Raw genomic sequence first — 27,189 nt, forward strand, 5'->3', positions numbered from 1 at the left:
TCCTCCCGCTGTCTGTCTCCTCCCGCTGTCTGTCTCCTCCCGCTGTCTGTCTCCTCCCGCTGTCGGTCTCCTCCCGCTGTCTGTCTCCTCCCTCTGTCTGTCTGTCTCTCTCTGTCTGTCTCCCTCTGTCTGTCTCCCTCTGTCTGTCTCCCTCTGTCTGTCTCCCTCCATCTGTCTCCCTCCATCTGTCTCCCTCCCTCTGTCTCCCTCCCTCTGTCTCCCTCCCTCTGTCTCCCTCCCTCTGTCTCCCTCCCTCTGTCTCCCTCCCTCTGTCTCTCTGTCTGTCCCCCTCTGTCTGTCCCCCTCCCTCTGTCTCCCTCCCTCTGTCTCCCTCCCTCTGTCTCCCTCCCTCTGTCTCCCTCCCTCTGTCTCCCTCCCTCTGTCTCTCTGTCTCCCTCTGTCTGTCCCCCTCCCTCTGTCCCCCTCCCTCTGTCCCCCTCCCTCTGTCCCCCTCCCTCTGTCCCCCTCCCTCTGTCCCCCTCCCTCTGTCCCCCTCCCTCTGTCCCCCTCCCTCTGTCTCCCTCCCTCTGTCTCCCTCCCTCTGTCTCCCTGCGTCCGTCTCCCTGCGTCCGTCTCCCTGCGTCCGTCTCCCTGCGTCCGTCTCCCTGCGTCCGTCTCCCTGCGTCCGTCTCCCTCCCTCCGTCTCCCTGCGTCCGTCTCCCTGCGTCCGTCTCCCTGCGTCCGTCTCCCTCCCTCCGTCTCCCTGCATCCGTCTCCCTCCCTCTGGCTCCCTCCCTCTGTCTCCCTCCGTCCGTCTGTCTCCCTCCGTCCGTCTGTCTCCCTCCGTCCGTCTGTCTCCCTCCGTCGGTCCCCCTCCCTCTGTCTCCCTCCCTCTGTCTCCCTCCCTCTGTCTCCCTCCCTCGGTCTCCCTCCCTCGGTCTCACTCCCTCGGTCTCACTCCCTCGGTCTCACTCCCTCGGTCTCCCTCCCTCTGTCTCCCTCCCTCTGTCTCCCTCCCTGCCTTCCTCCCTTCCTGCCTTCCTCCCTTCCTGTCTTCCTCCCTTCCTGTCTTCCTCCCTTCCTGTCTTCCTCCCTTCCTGTCTTCCTCCCTTCCGGTCTTCCTCCCTCCCTCTCTCACTCCCTCTCTCACTCCTTCCCTCTCTCACTCCCTCTCTCACTCCCTCTGTCTCCCTCCCTCTGTCTCCCTCCCTCTGTCTCCCTCCCTCTGTCTCCCTGCGTCCCTCCCTCTGTCTCCCTCCCTCCCTCCGGTTCCCTGCGTCCGGCTCCCTGCGTCCGGCTCCCTGCCTCTGGCTCCCTCCCTCCGTCTCCGTCTCAGTCTGTCTGTCTCAGTCTGTCTCAGTCTGTCTCAGTCTGTCTCTGCCTGTCTCTGCCTGTCTCTGCCTGTCGCTGTCTGTCTCTATCTGTCTCTGTCTCTATCTGTCCCTGTCTCTATCTGTCCCTGTCTCTATCTGTCCCTGTCTCTATCTGTCCCTGTCTCTATCTGTCTCTGCCTGTCTCTGGCTGTCCCGGTCTCCGCCTGTCCCGGTCTCCGCCTGTCCCGGTCTCCGCCTGTCCCTGTCTCTATCTCGGTCTGCCTCTGTCTGTTTCTGTCTCTATCTGTCTCTGTGTGTCTATGTGTATTTGTGTCTCTATCTGTTTCTGTGTCTCTGCCTCTATCTGTCGCCTCAATCTGTCTCTGTGTCTCTATCAGTCTCTGTCCAAACAGGAAGCTTCCCAAAATGCCCTTTTAAAAGTCAGCTGGGAAAGCGCTTACAGCTGACTTTTAAAGGGCCTTTTGGGAAGCTTTCTGAAGGTGCCCTACGTCACAGAGGTGGGCAGTAAACACAGAAGATGGCCGCAGGAGCATACGTAGTGAATACCTATTTAATACGTATTCACTACGTATGCTCCTGCGGTCAGCTTCTGTGTATACTGCCGGCCGTGGAAACTGCAAGGAAAGGTCCGTGGGCCGCCAGTGAAGGCGTGTCGGGCCGCTGGAAGCACGCGGGCCAGTCTATGAGTACTAGTAATCTGCCCGGACCTGAAATGTTCTTTTAAAGGCCGCCGGAGTAAGGGGAAGCTGCAAAAGTCATTGAGGACCTGGCTGGAGGCCAGGCGTGCCGCTGGAGATTTAGAGGAGAATCATGTTGTGAATAATGAGGGACAGGGTCTGCCTCTTGATGCTGTCCAGAATCAGGAGCTGCAGGGATGGGGAGTGGTGCCCTCCCGAGGAGGGAGGAATATCACCTCTAAGTGTCAGTCCTCCAAGGAACTGGGGGACAGTCTGTGAGGAAGGGGGCTCGAGGTGGGGCCCGGAATATTCCAATGGGAACGTAGAAGGGCAAGGGCAGAGATAAAGCGTGAGATGAAGGTGAAGAAGGGGATGCTTAATCCAGGGCCGAGAGCAAAAGGGAAAGATTCACAAGCAAAAGGGGCTAGGTCTGGCCGAGGTGGTGGCAGTATGCCCACTTGGTCCAGTGTGGTTGCTGGAAAGGCACTAGGGAAGAGACCAAAAGCGAGTGGCTCCGGTAGTCCATCACCGAGTGTGGGGGAGGTACAGATAAGAATGGCAATTCCGAGTCGAGTTGGGGGGTCCCCTATCCCTCCTCAGAGGAGGAGTGAGGGTAGGGGTGGCCAGAGGTCCGGGAAGCCTCTTACTCAGCTCCAGGGTAGGGAGTATTCCCAGAGGGAGTACCCGGGGAGGAACCAGGGCAGAGCCTGGATGTCATCCACTGAAAGGTGTTCCCTGGTGGACGAAGAACATGGGGGGTGGCCAGCACACACATTCCTCCCGGTTTAGAAATCGTGAGTTACCCCTCTTCAACAGGGGGTGTTGAACTTCTGAAATGGGGGCTGGAGGAAAAAGAACTCGCCTCTGGCCCCTGTCGAGACTTAGGGCTCCGAACCTGAGCTGGATGACCAGGCTCAGGAGACCATACCTGAACTGGTGAGAGGGGAGCAGATAACATGTCCAGTGCACCCGGGATTATCAAACTCTGCCCCCCTCTAGGAAACCACCCAGGATGGAGGGCTTGGGGTGGACAGAAATTTGGTTCTGGACACTGACAGCTGTCAGTGTCCTTTGCTGGGTTGATTACTGGTGAACTAGAGTTGCCCGGGAAGTGAGGACAGGAGTCAGACCCTCGGAGCCAACAGCGGCATTGGGTTAATCCTGGGGGGTTCCAGTGGGGGAGGTGGGTCATTGTCCAGTGTCTATCGCTCGCTGCAAGGAAGTTTATCAAGGTATTGATTAAATTCCCCTGGCTTTAGACTGCGTGGAGGGGGTGTTGGAAATGGCCCTTTCTAGGGAGCTTTCACTCAACTTTTTGCTATTGTCCCTCCTGGTTTTCCGCGAATGTATGTGCAAGCTTTAGGATTTTGAGCGCTATTGACACTGCCATTCATTGCAAAAGCGCTGTGCTTGTCATATACATACTGGTGATTGGTGTATACATGATTGGCTGATTTCGTATGGCTGTAAGTCCCTGGTCCAGGGGTAAGACATATACCTAGGGCATGTATCTCAAATGCTCCTCTGTGGGCCTGCAGCGCAGATTGTGCCATCTACAGGGGTAGCTCTTCAAACAGGCCACAGGTCTGCCATGTGTGGCCTGTGTGTGCAGGTTACTGTTGCTCGGCTTGGCATGTAAAGAGCTACTTGCCAAGGTTCTACATGTCCCTCGCTACATCGAAGTACTCCCTGAGGCAAGGGTGCGGTGTCGAGAAGAGGTAGGGCATGTACGCATGTCCACTACTTGCACTGGTAGTGAATGGCACGGATGGGGAGTTCGGTACGGTAGGGCCTGCTTCTCGCATTGATTGACACGAAGGATCTGTGTAAAGGCTATTGAACTGTATTTCCTACATGCAGAAGAATGACTGTACAGTGTTTGATATTGATGAGTTAGTAATGGCAAATCCTCTACGGTGGTGTGAGTGGATTCAAAATCACTAATGTGGAAATAACACGTTTGGGGAAGTGGGTATTATGATGCTCGGGGCTCTGTGTGCCTGTCAGCTTGTCTCCACTTCACATCTGGGTGCTGGGGGGACAGATACATCTGGGCATTCCTGATACACTGTCATAAACTAGGGATTCAAGGGAAACTGCAGACCTCAGACTCTTAGGGGCCTTCCTGGGATGGATAAGAGAGGGTGGAATTGACACCTGCATTCCAAAGGGGCAGGATTCTGCCCCATTAAAGATACTGATCAAGCCTCCCAGAGTAGGATGGCAGACAGAACAACATTTAGAAAGGGCCTGTGCATTTCAAAGGTAGCCTTTTGAACTGATCTCATTTTCAAAGACCATTGTGGGTATACCTATTGGGGTTCTGTCCTAAGGAGTTAGAGACGCTTTTGGGGTTTGAACCATACTACACTGGTTCAACACTGGGACGTTGAGAAGAGGAACCTTTTGGGGCAGGAAGGACTGCAACTGGTTTATCCGCAGACTTGTGGAGGTCTGGTGCTTGTTGTGCTCCAGAGAGAGGACTATCACTTAGTGGATTTTGCCTGGATGTTGCTGGCCTGCAGCTAATTGCCAACTTTCGTCACCCGGGTCCATAAGCACATTCCAAGGGCCAGTTGGCTGGTCTCCTGTCCACGAGATCCCTCGGACTGAAAAAATCTCAGTTTCCACGAGATTGTAAGGATGGCGCAGGGTGCGGTGGAAATGAGTGGAACTGATAGTCAGTTGGGACAAGGACCATCCTGACGTATGCAGAAATCACACTGTGCAGAGGACTGTGCTCATAAAGATCAGCGGCCCACCTGGGGTGCTGTAATGTGAGGAGCTCGAGGAGTATGGGGGAAGTTTGCCAAGTCCGACGGACCCAATCTTATAACTGGGAACCTGTGCTAACGTGTGGTGTCTGAGGGGTGCTGGAGTACGTGGGACCTGAGCTGGAAGCCTAGACTGCCTCGGACCTCCAGATCGGGAAGATGACCGTGCCTGACATCAAGGCCTCCATCTGAGGTCGCCGGCTCCCTCTCCCCTGACCCATACCACATGGTGCTCTGCTGTTGAGAACATCGTGACTGGACCCGAGGGCGTGACTGGACCCGAAGGGTCTTGTTGTGCCATGTGGGCATCCACGGCTGGATGCCTGGAGCAACTGCAGCTCGCAACTCCGCTGGAGGGGAAACATTTCTCCAATTTGGAAGTGTGGCAGCTTCTGGTGTCATAGTCTTTTGGCTATGAGGGGAGATAACGATCCTACACTCAAAGGTGCCACAGGGTGCCTTAAGGCCTAATCTGGATGAACTAAAACACAGAACGGTTTCCTTCCGCTTTATGTGGTCCCTACAATCTAATCAAAGTGTCGCTGGCGGGTGCAACTTGCATCATTGGCTAGGTCAGTTTGAGTGGCTGAGGGGCTGGGTCATGAGACAAAGTCAAAACCTGTGTTTGTTTAACCATTACAACTGTATGAGGTATGTGATATTAGGAATGTTGTGTTTCGTGCTAATGTGTTAGTGGGAAAGTGGAACACCTCTGAACAGCCTGCTTATATGTCTCTGTCACTCTTGATATGGAAAGGATTGCTTGGATCGTGAACAACTCGGGGAAATACGCACATTGGTTTATGTTGCTTACAAGGCTGAGGGGATAATGGGACAAGTGAATACCTATGACTAGTACATATATGTTAATGCAGTTCTGCTGCTAGTGGAAGAGTTCAATAATTGCATATAATCATAAAGTATGTATCCCCTGTGTATGTAGTTTTGATTTCAATGTGTGTCTAATACAAAGACAAGTGCTTTACACATATGGCGGTGAGTCTTTTTGTAGGGTACTCAGTGTGTTGCGTGGGGTGATGTTGTGCCAACACTTTAAACTTTGACCCTGTGGATAAGCCTGACTGCTCTGCGCCAAGATATCCAAGGGTGAGCACAGGTTTTCAGACAAGTGCATCGTACTCATCCTATCTAGGACGGTGGATTCTGTCCGGCTTTGATGCCATAGTGGAGGAGCCGCTACTGCCCTTAACCACCTTTAGACTCTAAAAATGCCCTTACCATTCAGTACCCTTACCACCCCTGAACCCGAAAAAGGCCATTGCCCTAATTCATATGTGTGTGTGTATATATATATATATATATATATATATATATATATATATATATATATATATATATATATATATATTACCTACTGGCGGTCGCCAGTAGGTAGTTATAGTTAGGACCCCTTTTCCATAGGAAATCCGCAACATTCTATTTTGAATAACTTTGGCGCCTGTCGACGAATCCTCGCGAATTTCTCAAAATAGGTGGGGCGCTACGCTCCGCTCCTACCCTGAAAGTCTCGGGAGGATTCGTCAAGCGGGGGCTGAGATAAAAGGGGGGTCCCAAAACGCGTTTTTCCCATGCATTTTTCCATAGGACCTTTAGACAGGGCTACAGCCCGAACGGCTGAACAGAATTACTTGAAATTTGGCAGAGAGGTAGTCCTCAGGTCAAGGAAGTGCCTTTTGTAGGTTTGGTGTAAATCTGTTCAGTAGATTCTGAGAAAATAGCCTTTAAATCAATATATATATCTGAGCCAGCTTACGGTACACTTACCGTAAGCTTACCGTACGCGTACGGTGGCGTGCGCGAGCGCGATTCTGATTGGCTCTTAGATCTTAGTAAACATTCGAATCGGCCGAAACCAGGAAGCGGCGGCCGCCATTTTCTCTCTCGCACTGAGACTTAGGTTGTTAAATAAAACCAATACACATGTAAAGGAGCTGTTTTGACAGCTCACACACACATAGCCATGATGAGGGAGTCCCCCAAGACCCCCCAAGGCCAAAAAAGCCATTTTTATTTTTTCGCTAATTTCGCCGATTACGCTTACCGTACGCGTACGGTAAAAAATGTAAAAAAAAAAACACTATCCACACTCTCCCCACCCCCTGTGCTTTTGGTGGCTGCAGGCCACCAAATGGGCCGGGCTTATCAGTAGTATGAAAAACCACAATATTTTTAACAAAAATAATCAAAGAAAAAATTATCCACACTCTCTCCACCCCGTGTGCAAATGGTGCCCGAAGGGCACCATTTGTGCATGGCTTATAAGCACCGTAAGCACAGTAAGCACCGCGTGCTTACTGTGCGCGCACGGTGCGCGAAGCGCACCGTGCGCGCACGGAACGAACTGCGTTAAGTGGGCGCGCACGCCACGAATGGTGTAAAGTAACTTAGCATTTAAAAAACCGTACAAATTCACTGAAAAAACCATAGGTTTCACACACGTTATAGTTAGGAATTAGCATTTAAAAAACCTTGCAAATTCACTGAAAAAACCATAGGTTTCACACATGTTATAGTTAGCAGAAATTTTACTGATAAAAAACCAGTGAAATTCCCCCGTTATAGTTAGTGCAGGCAACTATAACTCACGCGACCGCAATCTTCTGCTGATGACATATGTGTCTTTATGAAAAAAAAATATTTGTAATATATGTATAGCTAAAAATGTATGGAAGAAGACATGGGCAAATAAGTGTCTAAATACAGTATTAGCATCAGCAGAGGATTGCGGTCGCGTGAGTTATAGTTGCCTGCACTAACTATAACGGGGGAATTTCACTGGTTTTTTATCAGTAAAATTTCCGCTAACTATAACATGTGTGAAACCTATGGTTTTTTCAGTGAATATATATATATATATATATATATATATATATTATATATATATATATATCCAGCTCCAAAGGTTCTCTCTCCCAGTCGGGAAGAAAGACACAGCACTCGCGGGTTTCGTTCGATAACCAGTTTATCCCATAGCGCTTCACATACGCGTTTCGGGTTCTCCCTTCGTCAGTGTGTTTGCAATTTGTGTAGCGCGGAATCGTTTTTTTATATATTAAAAAACACAGCATTTCCGGGTTTCGAAGTGAATGAGAGAAATGGATAAGGGCAATAGGCGGTTCAGTATCACGGAGTCGTTAATGGCCGATCCACGGCAAGATTTTAATGACAAGGAGGTGCAGAAACATTTATACTGACGAGGTGATGCATAACACATAAACAATAATGTAGAATGTGGTATGAATTGTTTTAGCAATATGCTTATATACAAGTGTAAAGTAGAACTTTAAGCCAAAATGTTGATTTTTGCACACTCCAAAATGGCGCCCAATTTGTATGGGAAAATTTGTCCTTCATCCATTTCGAAACCCGGAAATGCTGTGTTTTTTAATATATAAAAAACGATGCAGCGCTACACAAATTGCAAACACACTGACGAAGGGAGAACCCGAAACGCGTATGTGAAGCGCTATGGAATAAACTGGTTACCGAACGAAACCCGCGAGTGCTGTGTCTTTCTTCCCGACTGGGAGAGAGAACCTTTGGAGCTGGATATAATACACGGGGCACCACCGTGTGAGAAGCACCCGTCATGGAGTGACCCGTTGCAAAGGTGCAGTGGAGCGATTATTGAAAATAACGGAGGCACCGCCCTGAACACGAATTTACTCGAGAGAGACGACTTGGAATGATGAACAACCGGTGTCGACAGGATAACATCTTTTCGAAACTATCCGGTAAGCCAAGCGTCGACTAACTGCATGTAAAACAAACTGTTCGGGGTATGACGAGGGAAGAGCGAAAGAACCAGGTTTAGACCGGCAGAAGAGCCCGGGATCGGAGCTCGGATTAACACAAAAATTAACACAAAAATCACGATGTTCAGTGAAACAGCGCATAGAGAGGCGGCAGTGGATATGTTTAGGAAGAAGAAGATGGACACAATGGGCTCGAATGCCACTGAGAATTTGAACCTATCATCCACTGTTCAAACACAATTTATCAAGTTGGAGAGACTTTATGAACGTGAGATGCGTAAATGGTGGGAGGCGACCTCACTCCAGAATTACATCGAGGTGGAGAGGGTCCCACGCGGGTTACGCATCTATACAGTACCTGCCTATGAAAATCCAGACCCACTTCTGTTGGAGGAGTGGGCAGTACACATAGCACAATCTTGCAAGGGCAGCCTGGAGATCCTAGGGAAGTTTGCATGGAGCGATAGAGCAAAAGCTCTAGTCGAAATACAAGCACTAGAGGAGGTGATTGCTAAAGACACATACAAGAACAAACAAGAGGAACTAAAAGAAAGAATGAAAAAACGACTACAGCAATATGAAATGAAAACACGCCAGCGAAAACAAGAAAAGTTTGAGCGGGACGAAAGAGATTATGCAATGGGCAGAGTACTAACATTCGCAAAGAAGTTTGATGGGCCAAGGAAGGAAATTTCAAAAAGAAAACAGACCCCGGCACCAATACCCGAAAGAATCGAAACCTCAGAATCAGACCTAACCAAAAATGAACAATCTGGTGAAGACACAGCGGGCCCCTCGGGAGAACAGAAGAGAACCCCTTTTCACGAAGAGTTCAATCTGATTCGACAATCGTGGCTGAGGGGGGGGAAGAGCAAGCCCCCGGACACAGACACGGGCATAGACAAACCCGAAGGAGCGGCTGGAAGGGGAAGAGGAAGAGGCAACAGAACAACGAGAGCTACCAGGAACAAAAGAGGGGCACGATGGTAAATGAAGCAGACAACTTGACCATTGTAAATTTAACATCTCGAAAACTAACAGAGACGGAGGAATCCGTATTAGGATTGGGACTATCCTTTTGACCGCAAACGAGACTGGAATTTACACAAACCAGAATAGATCTTTTTAAGTTTGCGAGGAAGCTTAAATTACATAAATATTTCAAAACAAAACCAACTGCCAAGGAAGCCAGACAAATTAAAGTAAGAATGAAAGAAACAGATCTCTTGACAATAGACGACCTCACTACATTGGAACTACTAGAAGAACTACGAGAAGGCGAAGGATCTGGTAGAGATTACAATGAAGAATCCATTACTCAAAGGGCTAGAAATCTAGGAATTGATCAAGAGGCACCGTGTAGCAATTTCAAACCAACTTCGCAGTTTTTGCCACAAATGCCCCAGGATGCGATTGACGTCTTCTCAGAGACAGTGATCAAGGATTTATTGCAACTCCATGAGAAGGGCAACAGAGGAGAAATAAGACGCAATCTATCAAAATCACAAGAAGAGGCCATAAAAGAACTACAAAAGGACTCTAGCATTGTATATAAACCTTCTGATAAGGGGGGTAATATCGTTCTAATGTCAAGAGAACAATATGTGGGAGAAGCTTTGCGCCAATTAAATGATAAGTGACATTATGAAATTTCGACGAGGAGCAGATATGATGAGAGTGAATAAATATCATTCATTGATCAAAAAGTGGCACGATAGATCTATGTTGACCACTGAGGAATATCTCTTTTTAAGGATAACTAATCCAGTAATTCCCACTTATTATCATTTACCAAAGGTGCATAAGGATAAAACAAACCCACCGGGGAGACCCATAGTATCTTCTTTGGGTAGTCTAACTGAAAATGTGTCTGTCTTTATAGATCACAATCTGTTCCAGTCAGTATTGCGGTTATCCTCTTATATTAGAGATACTAAGGATTTTATAGCCCGAATTGAAAAAATACAATGGGAACCATCTTTTGTCTTAATTGTATTGGACATCACGAGTCTATATACATCTATAGACCATGGACATGGAGTTAAAGCGGTTGAGTACTTCTTAAACAAAAGAGCACTGAAATTGACAGCACACAATAATATGTTGGTTGAATTTATTGAATTTTGTCTTCAAAATAATATATTCCTCTTTCATGGAGATCTCTACAGGCAGGTCTCGGGGACCGCGATGGGCACCTGCTTCGCCACCAGCTATGCGAACCTGTTCGTAGGCTGGTGGGAGGAGCAGGTGGTATGGTCCCCCTGCAATGCTGAATGGACAGATAAGATAACAGTATGGCACCGATATATTGACGATCTCTTTGTCATTTGGAGGGGGTCAATAGATGAAGCAATAGATTTCATTGAACATCTCAATAACAACAATGTGAATTTATACTTCACAGGCGAGATAAGTTCAGTGGCAGTGAACTATCTCGACCTTGAGGTGAGAATACAAGACAACAAAATAATCACAGCCCTATATCGGAAACAGACTGCAGGGAACAGCATATTGCATGCTACTAGCAGTCACCCAATGAAATTGAAAAATAGCATTCCATATGGGGAGCTTTTGCATCTTAAACGTAACTGCTCTAGGGAAGGTGACTTTGCAAGAGCAGCCAATGATAGCATTGAGAGATTTGTAGCCAGAGGGTATGATTCACTGTTATTGCAAAAAACCTTGCGTAAGGTGAATAAGATACCCAGAAGCAACCTGTTAGGAGAAAATATAAAGAAACAAAATAAGAAGGAAGAGGAGGGCAGATTTCGTTTAATCACAACATATTCTGAGGATGCCAATGCCTTAAAAACCATTCTTCGAAAAAACTGGCAGGTTTTAAGAAGGGATCCCATAATTGGGTCAGATATCTCACCGGTCCCATTAGTAACCTTTAGGAAAGCGAGGTCACTTAGGGACAGGTTAGTCCAAAGCCATTTAGAGAATCCAATAGACAAGAGAGGCACCCTGGGTGATATGAAAGGCTTTTACCCTTGTGGGCGATGCAAAGCTTGTGCATTTAGCAAGAGAGTTTTAAGCTATGAAATCAAAGGTATGAAGGAACGTAAGCTCATAAGCAAGTTTGTGACTTGCCAGACAACGCATGTGGTGTATTGCTTGATTTGCCCTTGCAAATTAAGATACATCGGCAGCACCATACACAGTGTGAAAATGATAATTTTAGAACAAATGCGTGCAATCACAAATAAGGACTTAAATTATCCAGTGGCAAGACACTTTGCCATGAAACACAACCGTGATAGAAATTTACTTCAATACTTTGGATTAGACCATTTACCACTCCATATTAGAGGTGGGGATAGAGTACTGAAACTGAGAAGATTGGAATCTCGGTTTATAATCGACTTGCAGACAAAAACTCCGAATGGTTTGAACAGTGATGAAGAGTTAAATGTACACCTAGGGATCTAGGATAAAAGCAACTCATCTGACATTGTAGAGTCTGAAACTTTTTAAACTAATGTTACACAGATAGGTTGAACCCGAAAAAGGCCATTGCCCTAATTCATATGTGTGTGTGTATATATATATATATATATATATATATATATATATATATATATATATATTGAACAATCCAATTCAAGCGGTACTGAAGAGGCGCTGACACCGTGGGAAATCCATCAAAAAAAGTATTTATTTATTCACACCAAAGCCAAACGCGTTTCGACGGACTTGCCGCCTTGGTCACTGAACACAGGTAAGACATATTTGCAGTGCTTAAATACACCTTTGGCTTGTTAACCTATGGCGGTTATTCATGAACATAGAAAGAGTCACTTATTCTGTAACGAGTATTTTTTCAAACAAACAAGTGTATATACAAGTGATACTGATTGCATAAACGTTTAACCTTCCATTGTCAAACATACACCATAAACATTTTAAACATGTGCTTAAATGTAGTTGAATTAACTCGCTGACCAAGCGATTAAACCCAAGTGGGTAGTGGCTACTTGTGACTCCGAAATAAAGCTTCATACCGCATAAAGGAAAAACAAGCTAGTATTCATTTTGGCTGTACCAGAGGTTTAAACCTGTGTTTTGGAAGAGTGAGCAAAAAACACACAAAAAGAAGTCTTTCAAAATAAATGAATAAACACACAGTATAGTATTGCTTCAATGCTATATGTACTATGTTGCATATTGTTAAGCTCTAATCTTGCAGATGAACAAATGTTACTTACCTGTAAACTGTGGTTCTCCAGTATTGGTGTCTTTCATAGATTCACATGCTTGAATATTCCCCGTCGTCGAAGTGGGAGTCCCACGGTATATATAAAAAGCAATAAGTATCATGTATATATACATATACACATACATAACCACATAAGAGTATATACATACCCAAATAAACATATATATATATAGTTCAAATAACATATCAAGTTAAAATACCATAGGATAGTATTGAGACATAGGAAAGCATTGAGAAAAAGATTCACTTTGCTAACATATCACTGTCATTTTATAGTCCAAACTCCAGCCAATCAGGCGCTAGCACCCTCTAGAACCTTCTCCTCAGAGGCTCAGGCCCTCAGATTTTCGAGCACGAGAGTGACCATAGAGCCGAAAGAGGAGAAGAGAGCCTCTGAGGGGAGGAGGGTGGGTCGCATGTGAATCTATGAAAGACACCAATACTGGAGAACCACAGTTTACAGGTAAGTAACATTTGTTCTTCTCCAGTATTTGGGGTGTCTTTCATAGATTCACATGCTTGAATAGAATAGTAAGCAGTAAACAGTATTCGGCTGACCAAGCCGTCTTGATATTGCATGTAATACAATGACAATGTATTTAGAACGCAATTAATAATACCCCAGGAGGAGGGAAGTAGCAGAGGCTCACCTTATTTAAATAGACTTCGTAGAACTGCCTGTCCCACAGCCGTGTCTGCTTCGTTAATGGATTCCAGACAGTAGTGCTTCGTAAACGTGTGCCTGCTGGACCACGTAGCTGCCCGGCATATCTGATGGATGGGCACACCAGCGAACAGGGCAGTGGAAGATGACATAGCCCTCGTTGAATGGGCTCTCACTCCCGAAGACAGAGGCTTACCAGCCTTTTGATGGCAAAAAGAGATTGCTGATGAAACCCAACGGGCAATCGTAGGTTTGGTGACCGATTGTCCTTTGCAAGCACGCCCGTAGGCCACAAACAACTGGTCAAATTTGCGAAAGGATTGAGTTCTGCTAATGTAGAATTTAAGACATCTCTTCAAGTCCAGAGAGTGTAAGCTTTGCTCCGCCGGGGTTTGTGGATGCGGGAAAAAAGTCTTTAAAAGCACCGGTTCGTTAAGATGGAAATCGGATGGTACTTTAGGTATAAAAACCGGATTAGTGCGGAGGATGACACAGTCCGATCTGAATTGAAGGAACGGAGGCTTTATTGTAAAGGCGTGAATGTCACTGACTCTGCGGGAAGAGGTCAGAGCAAGGAGGAGGGCCACCTTCCAAGTTAAAAATTTGACATCCGCTGAGTGGATAGGTTCGAAGGGCGCCTTCATGAGTTGAGCCAGCACGATGTTCAGGCGCCACGTGGGTGGAGGACGCCGAATGGGCGGGAACATGCGGAAGAGACCCTTGAAAAATTGTTGTATGACTCTGGATGAATAGAGAGAGGACGAGCCGTCTTGTCGGAAGCGAGATATTGCCGCTAGAAAGACCTTTAGGGTAGAGTGCGATAATCCAGGCTGCGCTAGTTGTAGGAAGAATGGCAGAATGTGTTCTGGGGGAGCGTGCACAGGATGAATGTGGGCGGAAGCACACCAATGACAAAATCGCTTCCATTTGAGCTTATACGTTTTCACTGTGGATGGAGCTCTTGCCTTAGCTAACACCTCCCTGCAGGCTGGAGGAATGTTCAAATGAGCAAATTCAAGGTGCTCAGGTTCCAAGCCGACAAGCTGAGAGAGCTGGGATTCGGATGGCATATCCGACCATCGTTCATTGTCAGCAGATCCGGCTTCAGGTGGAGAAGGATGGGCTCGCGTTGGGATAGGAGAAGCAACTCCGAAAACCATGCTTGCCGAGGCCACCGTGGAGCTATTAGAAGTACATGGCACGGTTGTTGTCTCATCTTCCGCAGCACTCGCGGAATCAAAGGAATCGGCGGAAAAGCGTACGCAAATATCCCGTACCAATTGATCGAAAGGGCATTTCCGCACGACCCTTGGTGGGGAAACCAGCTTGCGTAGGACTGGCATTTTGCATTCTGCGGGGTTGCGAAGAGGTCGATTGTCGGGTGACCCCAAAGGTTGAAGACAAATTCCAGCGTCGGTTGATGTAACTCCCACTCGTGGGTTGATGATGCTGACCGACTGAGTGCATCCGCCAGAGTATTGGAAATGCCGGGCAGATGAATTGCTTGTAACGTCATCTGATGGAGTATGGCCCAACTCCAAATCCTCTGCGCCAGACGGGAGAGCAGTGGAGATCTTGTCCCGCCCTGTTTGTTCAGGTAGTGCATGCACGTGGTGTTGTCCGTCTGAATGAGGACTGACTTCCCTTGGAATTGCAGGCGGAAGGATTTCAAACGCCAAGAAAATGGCCATCAGTTCCAGTCTGTTGATGTGCCAGCAACGCTGAGCCGCTGACCATTGGCCCTTGACGGATAGATCTTGAAAATGTGCGCCCCAACCCTCCATGGATGCGTCCGTGGTAAGGACGAGTTCTGGGGTTGTCGACAGAAAAGATGTTCCTGCTGCGATGTTGGCAGGACGAGTCCACCAATGCAGCGCTTGAGCCATGCGGGGTGACACCACGATCTGATCGTTGAAGGAACCGGAAACCTGGCGCCACTGCTTGTCTAACTCCTCTTGGATGATGCGACTCTTTAGTCTGCAGAGAGGGATCAAAGCGATGCATGAGGACGCCATTCCCAGAAAGGATTTTAATATGCGGACTGAAACTGACTGCTTTGCTGCGATGGAGCTCGCAAGCTGTTGAATCCGTTCTTGACGCTCTGCTGAAGCAAAGGCCATGGCTGTGCTCGTATTGATACAAGCGCCGAGAAAGGTCTTGCACGTAGTCGGCGTGAGTTGAGATTTTTGTACATTGATCGACAACCCCAGGGACTGGAATAGATCGAGACAGCGCTGGGTATCGAGGGCCGCCTGGTGGGAGGATTGAGCTTTGATGAGGCAATCGTCCAGGTAGGGGTATATCTGAATACCCTCTTGTCGTAAGTGAGCCACCACCGGGGCCAGGAATTTTGTAAAGACCCGCGGGGCTGAGCAGAGTCCGAAGGGTAGGACTTTGAATTGGTAATCCCTGTGGCCCACTCAAAACCGTAGGTATTTCCTGTGACGTGGTAGAATGGGCACATGGAAATATGCGTCCTGCAGATCGATCGTTGTCATGTAATCCTCCTGAGAAAAGAATTGGAGGATGTCCTTCAATGTGAGCATCCGAAAGGACTGAGTCTTGAGAAATTTGTTGAGCAATCTGAGATCGAGGATGGGACGCCATTCCCCTGATTTCTTTAGTATGAGGAAAAAACGGGAATAGAATCCCAACCCTCTTTGATATTTCGGAACCACTTCGATGGCACCCTTGTTTAACATTATTTGGATTTGTTTGAAAAGTTCTCTGAGATGGGCGGGTGGTGGCCCGGATGGAGGTGTGCGTGGAGGAACCTTCACAAACTCTAGGGCGTGGCCCCTTGAAATAATATCCAGAACCCAGCGGTCCGAAGTGATTGAGGACCAGGTTGAAAAGAACTGGGAGATTTTTCCTCCAACAAGAACTAGAGGACAACTGGGAAAAGGAAGCTTTGTCCGTACAGAGTCACTGCTTCTTGGTTGAATTTCCTCTGTAATTCGACTTTCCTCTATATGACTTGCTAGTTTGCTGTCTGTAGGACTGCTGCGGTTGTGAAAAGTACCGTTGTTGCCCTTGATTGTACGAGCGGTATTGGGACGAGGAGCCACGAAAGGATGATGATGAGGAGGTGCCGCGGCCGCGCGCACCTCGAAAGGGATGCTTCTTAAACTGTAGAGTGCCGAGGGAACGAGCCGTATCCGTGTCCTTTTTAATGGTTTGCAAGGCATCTTCCACATGCTGGCCGAATAATGACTCCCCGTCATATGGCATGTCCAAAATCTTAGCCTGGACCTCTTGCCGAAAAGAGGTTGATCGAAGCCAGCCCTGTCTCCTTAGGACGGCTGCTCCCGCCAATTGGCGGAAACCGGTGGATGCGATGTCAACAGAGCAGTCAATGATCTCGGATGACGCCCTCTCACCCTCTTGCAGGATCTTCTGAGCTTCCGCTCTAGAATCCTCCGGTATAAGCTTGATCAATGCAGCCATGTCCGACCACATCTGTCTATCATAACGGCCGAGGATTGCCAAGGAATTCGCAGCCCGGACCGTTGTTGACGCCATGGTGGAAAACTTCTTGCCTATGGCATCCAGGCGACGGCCGTCGCGGTCCGGAGGCGCCGACATTGGAGATGATGGATTCTTGGAGCGGCGCTGTGCCGCTTGTGTGATCACTGAGTCCGGCTTAGGTTGAGACACCAAGCAGGCTGGGGAAGAATCCGGAGCTTTATATTTTTTCTCCAGGCGTGGGAGCACCGCCGGAATAGAATTAGGTGTCTTCATTAATTTTATGCCTTCATTCCATATGAAGTCTATGATTGGCACAGCTCGTACTTGTTTCTGAGGCTGGGACTTAAAGTCGTACAAGAAACAGTCCTCTTCCCTAACCACCATGGGAAGGTGAAAGCGTTGCGCTGCTCTCTCCATCAGCTGATGGAACCCTGTTATGTCGACAGGTGGCGAGTTGACTGGTGACCTTGGCGGTGATGCGGGCGAATTGATTTGGTAGTCATCCCAGTCCGCCATAGAGTCGTCCTCTGGGAGCTCACCCTCTTCCGTATCAAGATTGTCCATATTATCCTCCTCTACATTGGAAGGCAGTGCAGGTATGGAGGGCGTGGGTATCGTTGGCAATATAGGATGAGGTGGAACCTCAGATGGCGCTTCACGTGGAGAATTTTGAGGGGTTGCTGGAAAACGACGATTATAATCTTCCAACATATATTGGAGGTTGGAAATAAGCTGCACAGGAAGCTGCACCATAGGAACCGGAGCAGAGGGATTTTGCTCTTCTTCCTGTTCATAGTATTCATCCTCCTCAGACTCTTGGCACTTTATATGGAGCTCAGAAGGACTATGAGCATCCCGAAAAAGAGACTGATCGCCCTCATCCGAATCGTCCTCATCCCCTGAGGGAAATAGTTGACGAGGTGGCCGTGGTCCAGGTGGTAACATAACTGGGTCTAGCATGGCCTTACGACGTAGCATTAAGGAGCTGTCCACAGACCCCAGTGCTGGCGTTGACATTGGCACCAATGGCATTGTCGCAAAATTTGACCCTGTCGTCGTCGAGGCGACCGTCGACGGAGCAATCGTCGAAGGAGCTGTCGTCGACGAGGAGGCTGCCGTCGACGGGACTGCCGTCGACGGGGTGGCTGCCGTCGACGGGGTGGCTGTCGTCGACGGGGCTGTCGTCGACGGTGTGGCTGTCGTCGACGGTGTGGCTGTCGTCGACGGTGTGGCTGTCGTCGACGAGGCTGTCGTCGACGGGGCTGTCGTCGACGAGGAAGATTTCCTCTTCTTTTTATCCATCGTCGACGGAGTTGTAGACGTCGACGGAAGCGCCAGCTTCCCGGTCGTCGACGAAGAAGTGAGTGGTATCGTCGACGAGACAGTTCTAAGAGACACACATACTACCGTCGACGGAGAAGACGTCGACGAAGTCAGTGTCGTCGACGAAGGATATCTGCTCGATACCGTCGTCACCGTCGTCGACGAGGCTGATGAAGTAGCCGATCTCGTCGACGGAGGGGCCGTCGACGGGCCCGTCGACGGTTTTGAAAGTTTCTGACCGGAAACATGTGCTGACGGAGTCAAAGACGCCTGAGAGCTACGTCTCGGGGGCGCAGACGTGGTAACAGAGACTTTGCCTGTAGACACTTCCTCAAGGTGAAGTCTCTTCTTTTTCAGAAAAGGAGATGGCAAGTCCTGGACACTTCCACGCTTTGAGGAGACTCCTGTTTTGACAGAGGCTACACTTTCCACCTCAGAAAGTGGGTTGTCTGTGTCCTTCAGTTTTTGAAGCCATATTAAAAGGCAACCTTCTCTATCTTTCAAAGTTTTGTGAGAGAAAGTTCTGCAGATCTTACAATTAGCCACCTTATGATCAGGATACAGACAATAAATAAATTTCTCATGGGGATCCTCAGAGAAAAGTCTTGACTTTCCGCAAGATGAACAAGGACGGAAAAGAGATTTCTTACTTGCAGACATGATGAGAGATAAAAAACCTCAAACCAGATGAAGAACTGAGCAGAGCTCAGGGAGACTCCCTTCACACGACGTGCGGTAGAAAATCTGAGGGCCTGAGCCTCTGAGGAGAAGGTTCTAGAGGGTGCTAGCGCCTGATTGGCTGGAGTTTGGACTATAAAATGACAGTGATATGTTAGCAAAGTGAATCTTTTTCTCAATGCTTTCCTATGTCTCAATACTATCCTATGGTATTTTAACTTGATAGGTTATTTGAACTATATATATATAAGTTTATTTGGGTATGTATATACTCTTATGTGGTTATGTATGTGTATATGTATATAAACATGATACTTATTGCTTTTTATATATACCGTGGGACTCCCACTTCGACGACGGGGAATATTCAAGCATGTGAATCTATGAAAGACACCCCAAATACTGGAGAAGTACACTTAGGGCCTCATCCGCGTTAAGTCCATTCGGAATCTTGCTATTGAGTAGCAAAATGTATCTAGATTCGAGTTTGCGCAGAGATAGTAATCTGTTCCCTCCTCGAATATTTTTGGGGACACTGTCTATCACAAAATATGTGAGATCCTCACTTCTACCCCTGTGTATGGTGTTTATGTGACGTGCCACAGGGTAGGATGGATCATCACTATTTATTGCACGTAGATGTTGCAGAATTCGTACGTGTACCTGATGGATGGTACTGCCCACGTACAATTTATCGCAGGTACACTTGAGAACATACACTGCAAACTCTGTTTTGCAAGTGAAATTGCTGCGGATTTCGAAAGGAGTGTGTTTAAAAGGCAAACTTAGGCTGCGGGTGTTGACCCCAAACTTGCACGCCTTGCATTTGGCACATTTGTAAAATCCATTCCTTGCTTTGAGCCAATCTGTTTTGGTGTCTAGTCTGGGTGAATTGCAAACTAGCTCCTGCCTCATTGATTTAGCCCGTCGGAATGTAATTTGTGGTGGTTTGCTACATATCTCTCCTATTGTTGGATCACTTCTTACCGCTTGCCAATGTTTCGTCAGTATTCTGCGTATATTTTTGTGATAGATGTTATAGCCAGTGATAAGTCTAGGTAGTGTGCTAGCTGGAAGGTCGCCTGGTGGAATGGAAATAGTTTTGTCTCTTTTAAGTAGTTTCGATCTTTCCACTGTGGCGCATTTGTTTTCTGCTTTGTAGAGGATCTCTGGTTTGTATCCCCTATATTTTAGCCTGTCAAAGAGTTCTTCTTTAGCTTGATTAAAACTGATCGAAGAACTGCAGTTTCTTTTCATCCGCAGACACTCCCCATAGGGAATACTTTCAATCAATTTACTGGGATGGAAACTGCTGGCATGTAGGATAGAATTCCCTGAGGTACTTTTTCTATAAGATCTTGTTTCTATGTTGCCATCTTGTATAAACAGTTCCAAATCTAAAAAATGAATTGACTCTTTGCTGGCAGTACAAGTGAATTTTAAATTCAACTGGTTGTTATTAAGATCTTCAGAAAACTTTAAGGCAGTTTGTTCTGTGCCTTCCCACAGGATAAAGATATCATCTATATACCTTGTGTACAATTTCACATTCTCCTGTATTTGTAATGGGTATTCAACCATGAGTACCTGCTCCTCCCACCAGCCCATATGCAAATTAGCATAGCTGGGGGCGAAGCAAGTACCCATGGCCGTACCTTGAATTTGTTGATAGTGTAGCCTGTCATACAAAAAAACATTATTATGTAAACACCATTTCGCCATGTCCAATAACATGGCTGTGTGTTGGTACAACTCTAATGGCCTTTTGTTAAGAAAGAATTTCATGGCATTCAGACCATCATCATGCTTAATGCTTGTATACAGACTCTGTACATCAAGTGTCAAAAATATACAACTGTCATTCCATTGCTGGTTAGCTATTTTTGTCAAAAAGTCCCCAGTATCTCCAATGTAGGAAGGTAAGCTTCGAACGAATATATATATATATATATCCAGCTCCAAAGGTTCTCTCTCCCAGTCGGGAAGAAAGACACAGCACTCGCGGGTTTCGTTCGATAACCAGTTTATCCCATAGCGCTTCACATACGCGTTTCGGGTTCTCCCTTCGTCAGTGTGTTTGCAATTTGTGTAGCGCGGAATCGTTTTTTATATATTAAAAAACACAGCATAGAAGCGCTATGGAATAAACTGGTTATCGAACGAAACCCGCGAGTGCTGTGTCTTTCTTCCCGACTGGGAGAGAGAACCTTTGGAGCTGGATATAATACACGGGGCACCACCGTGTGAGAAGCACCCGTCATGGAGTGACCCGTTGCAAAGGTGCAGTGGAGCGATTATATATATATATATATATATATATATATATATATATATAATGTCTACAGTTCCTCTCTGCCACAGAGGGGTGTGAGTTGCACTCCTTACGGTAAGTGAAAGCGACGCTGGCGTTTCTTTTCCTAGTATATTTCGGTCACATTGACCTTCTTCAGAGGAGAGGCCAAGACATCTTGAGGCTGAAAAACACACCTGCACTCCACTTGCAGCTTTATTGAGTGTTTGCCCCCTGGTGGGCGTCTCAATAGACGGAGTTAAGCATGTATATATATATATATATTTATATAAACTCATGCGCTCCGAACAATCAAATTGGTGGGAGCACAAATCCTTGTCACGCTATTTGAAGGTGGGCAGGATTCCAAGAGGACTTCGTATAACGCTGGCGCCGGGCTACGAGAATCTGGACCCTAACATGTTGGCAGAGTGGGCCGACTGCAATCTGGAGTCCTCTTGCCGATTAGTCCGTATTCTAGTAAAATATGCAGAAAGTGACCGCGCAGCGCTATTACTAAAAATAGACTAGTTGAATGAGGAAATCGATAAGTTGGAAGCAACAGATATGATTAAAAAATATCGAGATGAAATGCAGATGCGATTACAAAAAGAGGAAGAAACAATAAAGAAGCGAAAGGCTTGCAAATTCCAGCGAGATAAAATGGACTATTTAAATGGACAGGTTTTCACATTTTCCCACAAGTATGACGCTGTAAAAGCACGAGCAAGTAAGGCATGTTTGCCATTAAATCAGACAAGCATAAGTGATATTGCCACAGCGTCAACATCTGCATCGGATCTAAGCTCCGCGCAGGGGAGCGAATCGGAAGGAGAAGCGTCTAAAACTCCAGGATTGGGGTTTACCAAGCTTTCCCTTGCGCAGGAGGTGGATTGCCTGCGCCAAGACAGGAGACAAACATAACGACCTCAGGCACAGGCTGGTCAAAAAGCAAAAGAGACAAGAAAAAACGCAGGGAAAGACGAAAACGCAAAAAGCAGCGAAAGGCAGTCCACAAAAAAAACGTTGAGCGGCAGATGGAACCGCAAATGAGCAAAGCAAGAAAAAACTTTGATTCAAACACGGTGATCAATTTGACAGACACTAACTTAAGTATGGCTGAACAACAAATTTTGGCATTAGGGCTCTCATACAGCCCGGAGAGCAGTTTTAACTATGCAGAAACCCGTATGGATGTGTTTAGATTCATAAGGAAACTTAAACTGCGCAAATGTTATCTATTTGCAGACCAGAAAACAGTCAACGACATCTATTTCAATCATTTCAAGTCCCTCCCTTTTAACAGCAGGAGATGTGGATTTGCTCCAGGATTTATACCATCTGCACAATGATCAGGCTCTTGACACATCAGGATTAAGCATGGCTAATCGTGATATAGGTGGTACTGTTACAACACCATTTAAATTGAAGTCGACTTTTCAACCGATCATGTTACATGACAATCTAGATGTATACCATGAACAAGTCACAACGGAATTAAAACGACTATATAAATCTACCACTAATGCCAGCCACACACGTAATAGACGACATCATTGTTACGTTCATCTGATGAAAAAACTTCAGAATAACAACATCATAGTGAGGCAAGCAGACAAAGGGGGCAATGTGGTGTTGTGGCCCCGCAAGTTCTACATGGAGGAAGCATTAAACCAATTGAGTGACACTGGGTGCTACAAAAAAAGTAATTTGCACATGGTAAAATCGTTTTGGAATGAATACGATCTAAAGTTACTTGCATGGAAAAGTGGGGTATTGCTAAGCGAAGATGAATTCCGCTTTCTGAAAAAGGGGCCTCCAGAAATCCCCGCTATATATTTCATTCCAAAAATTCACAAGTGTGCAAGAAAACCTCCGGGCAGGCCAATAATTTTGGCTATTAACAGTCTCATGGAAAATACATCTAGATTTGTAGACTATTTCCTACAGGAATTTGTTAAAAGCCTGCCATCCTATCTGCAGGACACAACTGACTTCCTGAGGAAAATCAGCGATATGATATGGAATCCACATTTTTTTATTGATAACATTGGATGTAACATCACTGTACATGTCTAGTCGCCATCTGGATGGCATCAAGGCGATTGAACATTTTCTTAACAAAAGGCCAATGTGTTTATATATGCACAATAGAATGCTGATCAATATGGTTTCAACATGTTTAGAACAAAATGTCTTTCTTTTTGACAATCAGGTCTATCAACAGATTAGAGGTGTTGCAATGGGGGCCTGCTTTTCCCCCAGTTATGCCTGTTTGCATGTGGGACTGTGGGAGAAGCAGGTCCTTAGGGTGAAATTTTCAGACACAATGGAACAACATGTTCCTTACTGGTTTAGTTACATTGACGATTTGTTCCTTATTTGGCGAGGTCAAGAGACATTAGCCTGCCAATTTATTGAACAGTTCAACAACAATTACCTAAATCTGCATTTCACTGCTAATATTAGTAGAACTGCTGTCTGTTTTCTTGATGTAGAGGTTATTGTAAGGAATGGAAGTCTAGAAACCAGAATGTACAGGAAACCGACTGGTGGAAATACAGTGCTTCATGCACACAGTCATCACCCCAGACATCTGATCCACAGCATTCCCTACTGGGAAATTCTGCGTATCAGATGGATTTGCAGCACTGATTAGGATTGCATAGCCGCACAGCAGGCAAGCAGGGAAGGGTTCCTAGAGAGAGGATATGCTGCTAGCATTATTGATCGAGCCATTAATAAAACCAAGGCCATCGATAGGGGGCAAATCCTAGTGAACAAAATAAATCAGCAAGCTGTGGGTTTGGATCAAACAGCACAACCTACAAGGATGATTCCGACTTACAACAGTCAACACCAAGCCCTACGTAAAATATTAAATCGAAATTGGGGCTTAGTGCGCAGCGATCCTATCTTGAGAGATGTTCTACCAAAGAAACCTGATCTTGCCTTTAGAAAGGCAAGATCAATGAGCAATAGCCTAGTTAAGAACAGTCCTGAATTAGGATCAACTGGTAACTGGCTCACAGCACACAAAGGATTTGTTAAATGCCCCACATGCAAAGCATGTAAATTTGCTCAGAACAAAACATGTGACATGAGCCCATTTAAACCAGACCCTGTACCTATTACGAAAAGGCTTACATGTAGGACTGAATACGCTGTATATGTGCTGGAGTGTTCCTGTAATCTACGTTATATTGGCAGCACTAAGCTGCCAGTGCATAAGCGGATACTCCAGCACATAAGAGCTATAACTAACAGCGATCCAGGCGGTAGCCCGGAACACCTGAAATATTTTGTTGTTGACAGGATCCCCCATTGAGGAGGGGAGGCAACCGCAAGGCCCAACTCCGTCTCTTAGAAAGTAGCTACATTCTGGAGCTCAATACGAAAACTCAGTTTGGGCTCAACGCTAGTGAGGATTTCTTCACTTGCTTATAAGGGGTTTCTCCCATGATAAATTATACAATAACGGATGTTTAAATCCCTTGCTTTAGATATATTTTTTATGTACACATGTAATCATGATTTCAGCAATTTTAGCCTCTGATTCGCAAGTTTCTTATCCAGACATGTACAGCACTTAGCACTTTTTGGGAATCTATTTTAGATTCTATAAGGTAACACGTCATGCACTTTTTCACTTCATCACAATAGGGTGTGGAGGAATTGAGAAAGCTCACTTAGGGCTCAATTTTTGTCAATAGCATAAAACCAATAGAAACCATCTAGGCACAATAAGAGAGTGCTTGTTGGGGCAAAAATATGATAAAGAGTAGCTAAGTACTTACTGTTAAGCATGGTTTTTATCATATTTATTACATCTTTTCAGCACATTTTTTAACACTCGTATTGTTATGAATATACATTGTGTTTTAAATAATTTACAGCTTTAATACGGAGGGTTGTAATTAGAGGTCTGTTTATAAGGTACCTCCAGGATTGGCAATTTTTAATTCTTTTAATAATTCTTATTTTAAGAAATATTGATTGATTTTATGAGCCAAAAAAATACGTATATATGCATTTATATATTTGTATGAATTTTAACCTGTATTTGGTGCAATTAAGTGTTTTATGCTATCTGTATTGCAAATAGTAACTCTTCCATGGCTATGATTTAGTAACCCGTTTTGCACATAATTGTTGCACTTGCACTTTAAATGGAGGGGAAGCACAAAGCAACGCGTCATGGGATCAAGGCCTTTGAGAGGCCGAAACACGTTATGGCGGCGGTGTGGGGCAACAAATAAACTCACCTTTGCACCAGAAACCTTGGGTCTGTGTTTTGTGGGACAATCTGGATGTTGTGGAGACGAAGCCAGCAACAAAAAAATATATTTATTTATATATATATATATATATATATATATATATATATATATATATATATATATATATATATATATATATATATATATATATATATATATATCACACACATACACTTCTGCTTGGTAAAGGATGCTTGGTTAAGGCATTGTGTGGTAAATGCTGCATTGTAAAGGCTGATTCCCTTCCAGATCCCGTCAGGGTTGAAAAGGTTGTCTGGAGAAGGGACCCTTAAACAATATGAGATATGTCCCATCTCTCTGGTCCTTTCCTCCTCCTAAAAAGTTATGGGAAGGACGTTAATTTGCGATTAACATTTGGGGTGCAGGAAGAAAAGTTTTGTGCTAGTACCAAGTTTTTAATGGAGGGCTCCCTGTCTTCCATTTTCCCGCTAAGCTCCTTTTTGAAAGTAAATTTCAGGATTTACTTGTCAACTGGATAATCCCTGTGTAAACAGCAGGTTTCTTACGATGCTAGTATTACGCCCTTACCTATTCAGGGATTACATTGCCAGCCTCTTTCAGCAGCGGAGCATTGCAGCTGCAATAGATATAGGGAGGATGGAAACCAGCCAGGCAAAGAAAAGATCGACCAAAAAACTAAATCTTAGACCAGAAAGTACATTTTCCACAGCGTTGTGGTAATCCACACAAGGCAGGCAAAAACATTTAGTGCACTGAAGGAACTAGCACACTAAGAGCCTTCCTTATTTAAGAGTCCATGGCCCCGAACCGTGAATTCCAGTATGGTAGCCCATCGTGTCATGAAGAACTGTGGACTCGTCCATTGGTCCCAAGCAACATGTATTTCAGCTCACAATACTCTGCATGACACTATTAACATCGAGTTCTCCTCAATTTAAGTTTAGGTGTTGTACCTCTCTCCCCACTACAATGCCAAAAACAACAAAAATCCTCTTCTTCCTTTCTCCATCCCCTATATCAGCCCCTTACCAATATCAGTGTCATGCTGTACGGTTACAATTTAAACACAGGCTTTTTCTCGGTGATGTCCGCACTGTTAAAATTAACATGCAGCTATTTGAAGCAAGCTATAGAAGACAAAAGTTCCATGCAACAAAACCTTTTCATATGAAGTAACATCATTCAACCCCAGTAAGACATAAAGATCACCATGGCTCCAGTCTATCGAGACCATTGTTACAGTAGCTGTTCAAGCTCTGGGTTCTGGTCACACAGTCCTCCTCCTCCTTATATTGTGCGGCTATTCAGAGATACCAGATGACAATATTGCAAGCAGTTTGTATCAGGGTACATAAAAGGTTCATTGTGCAAATGGCCTCAAGATCTGAAAATGTCCTGTATCTCATAACTCCTTGTAATAACATTTGCCCTCTAATGAAGCAGCATAGTGTATTTTCTTGCTGCTTGCCTGGTCATGTTTGGTGCCAGTGAGAAAGCAATTTACACATTATCCAGCAGTAAGGTGTATAAGGCAAAGGGGAAGCTTTACCTGAGGAATTGCTGGTGATCTGGATGGTTTCTTTCTTCAAGTCGGAGATGTGATTGACCTTCAACATCTTGAGATCTTCCTCATCTAATGCTATGTCTCCCCAAAAGGCGGCTGCAAAAACAAGAGAATAGACAAGGTCAAGATGGCTCCAATATTCCTTTAACCCAACATAAAAACTGAGCAATGACTTCAACACGCTGAAGCATAGTTTTTTTGAAGATGGATTCTCCCATAT

General features: G+C 45.8%; 1 protein-coding gene across 1 annotated transcript in view; it reads right to left on the reverse strand.

Annotated features, from left to right (window-relative positions):
* Window positions 1-27,189, reverse strand: part of BMP1 (bone morphogenetic protein 1) — a 475,212-nt gene that overhangs the window by 337,976 nt on the left and 110,047 nt on the right. Inside the window, exon 2 of the mRNA XM_085633801.1 lies at window positions 26,955-27,065. Within this exon, the coding sequence (XP_085489927.1) occupies window positions 26,955-27,065 (111 nt within the window). The remainder of the gene's footprint in view (window positions 1-26,954; window positions 27,066-27,189) is intronic.

This window comes from Triturus cristatus, chromosome 11 (genome assembly GCF_964204655.1).
Source record: "Triturus cristatus chromosome 11, aTriCri1.1, whole genome shotgun sequence".
NCBI classification, from domain to species: domain Eukaryota; kingdom Metazoa; phylum Chordata; class Amphibia; order Caudata; family Salamandridae; genus Triturus; species Triturus cristatus.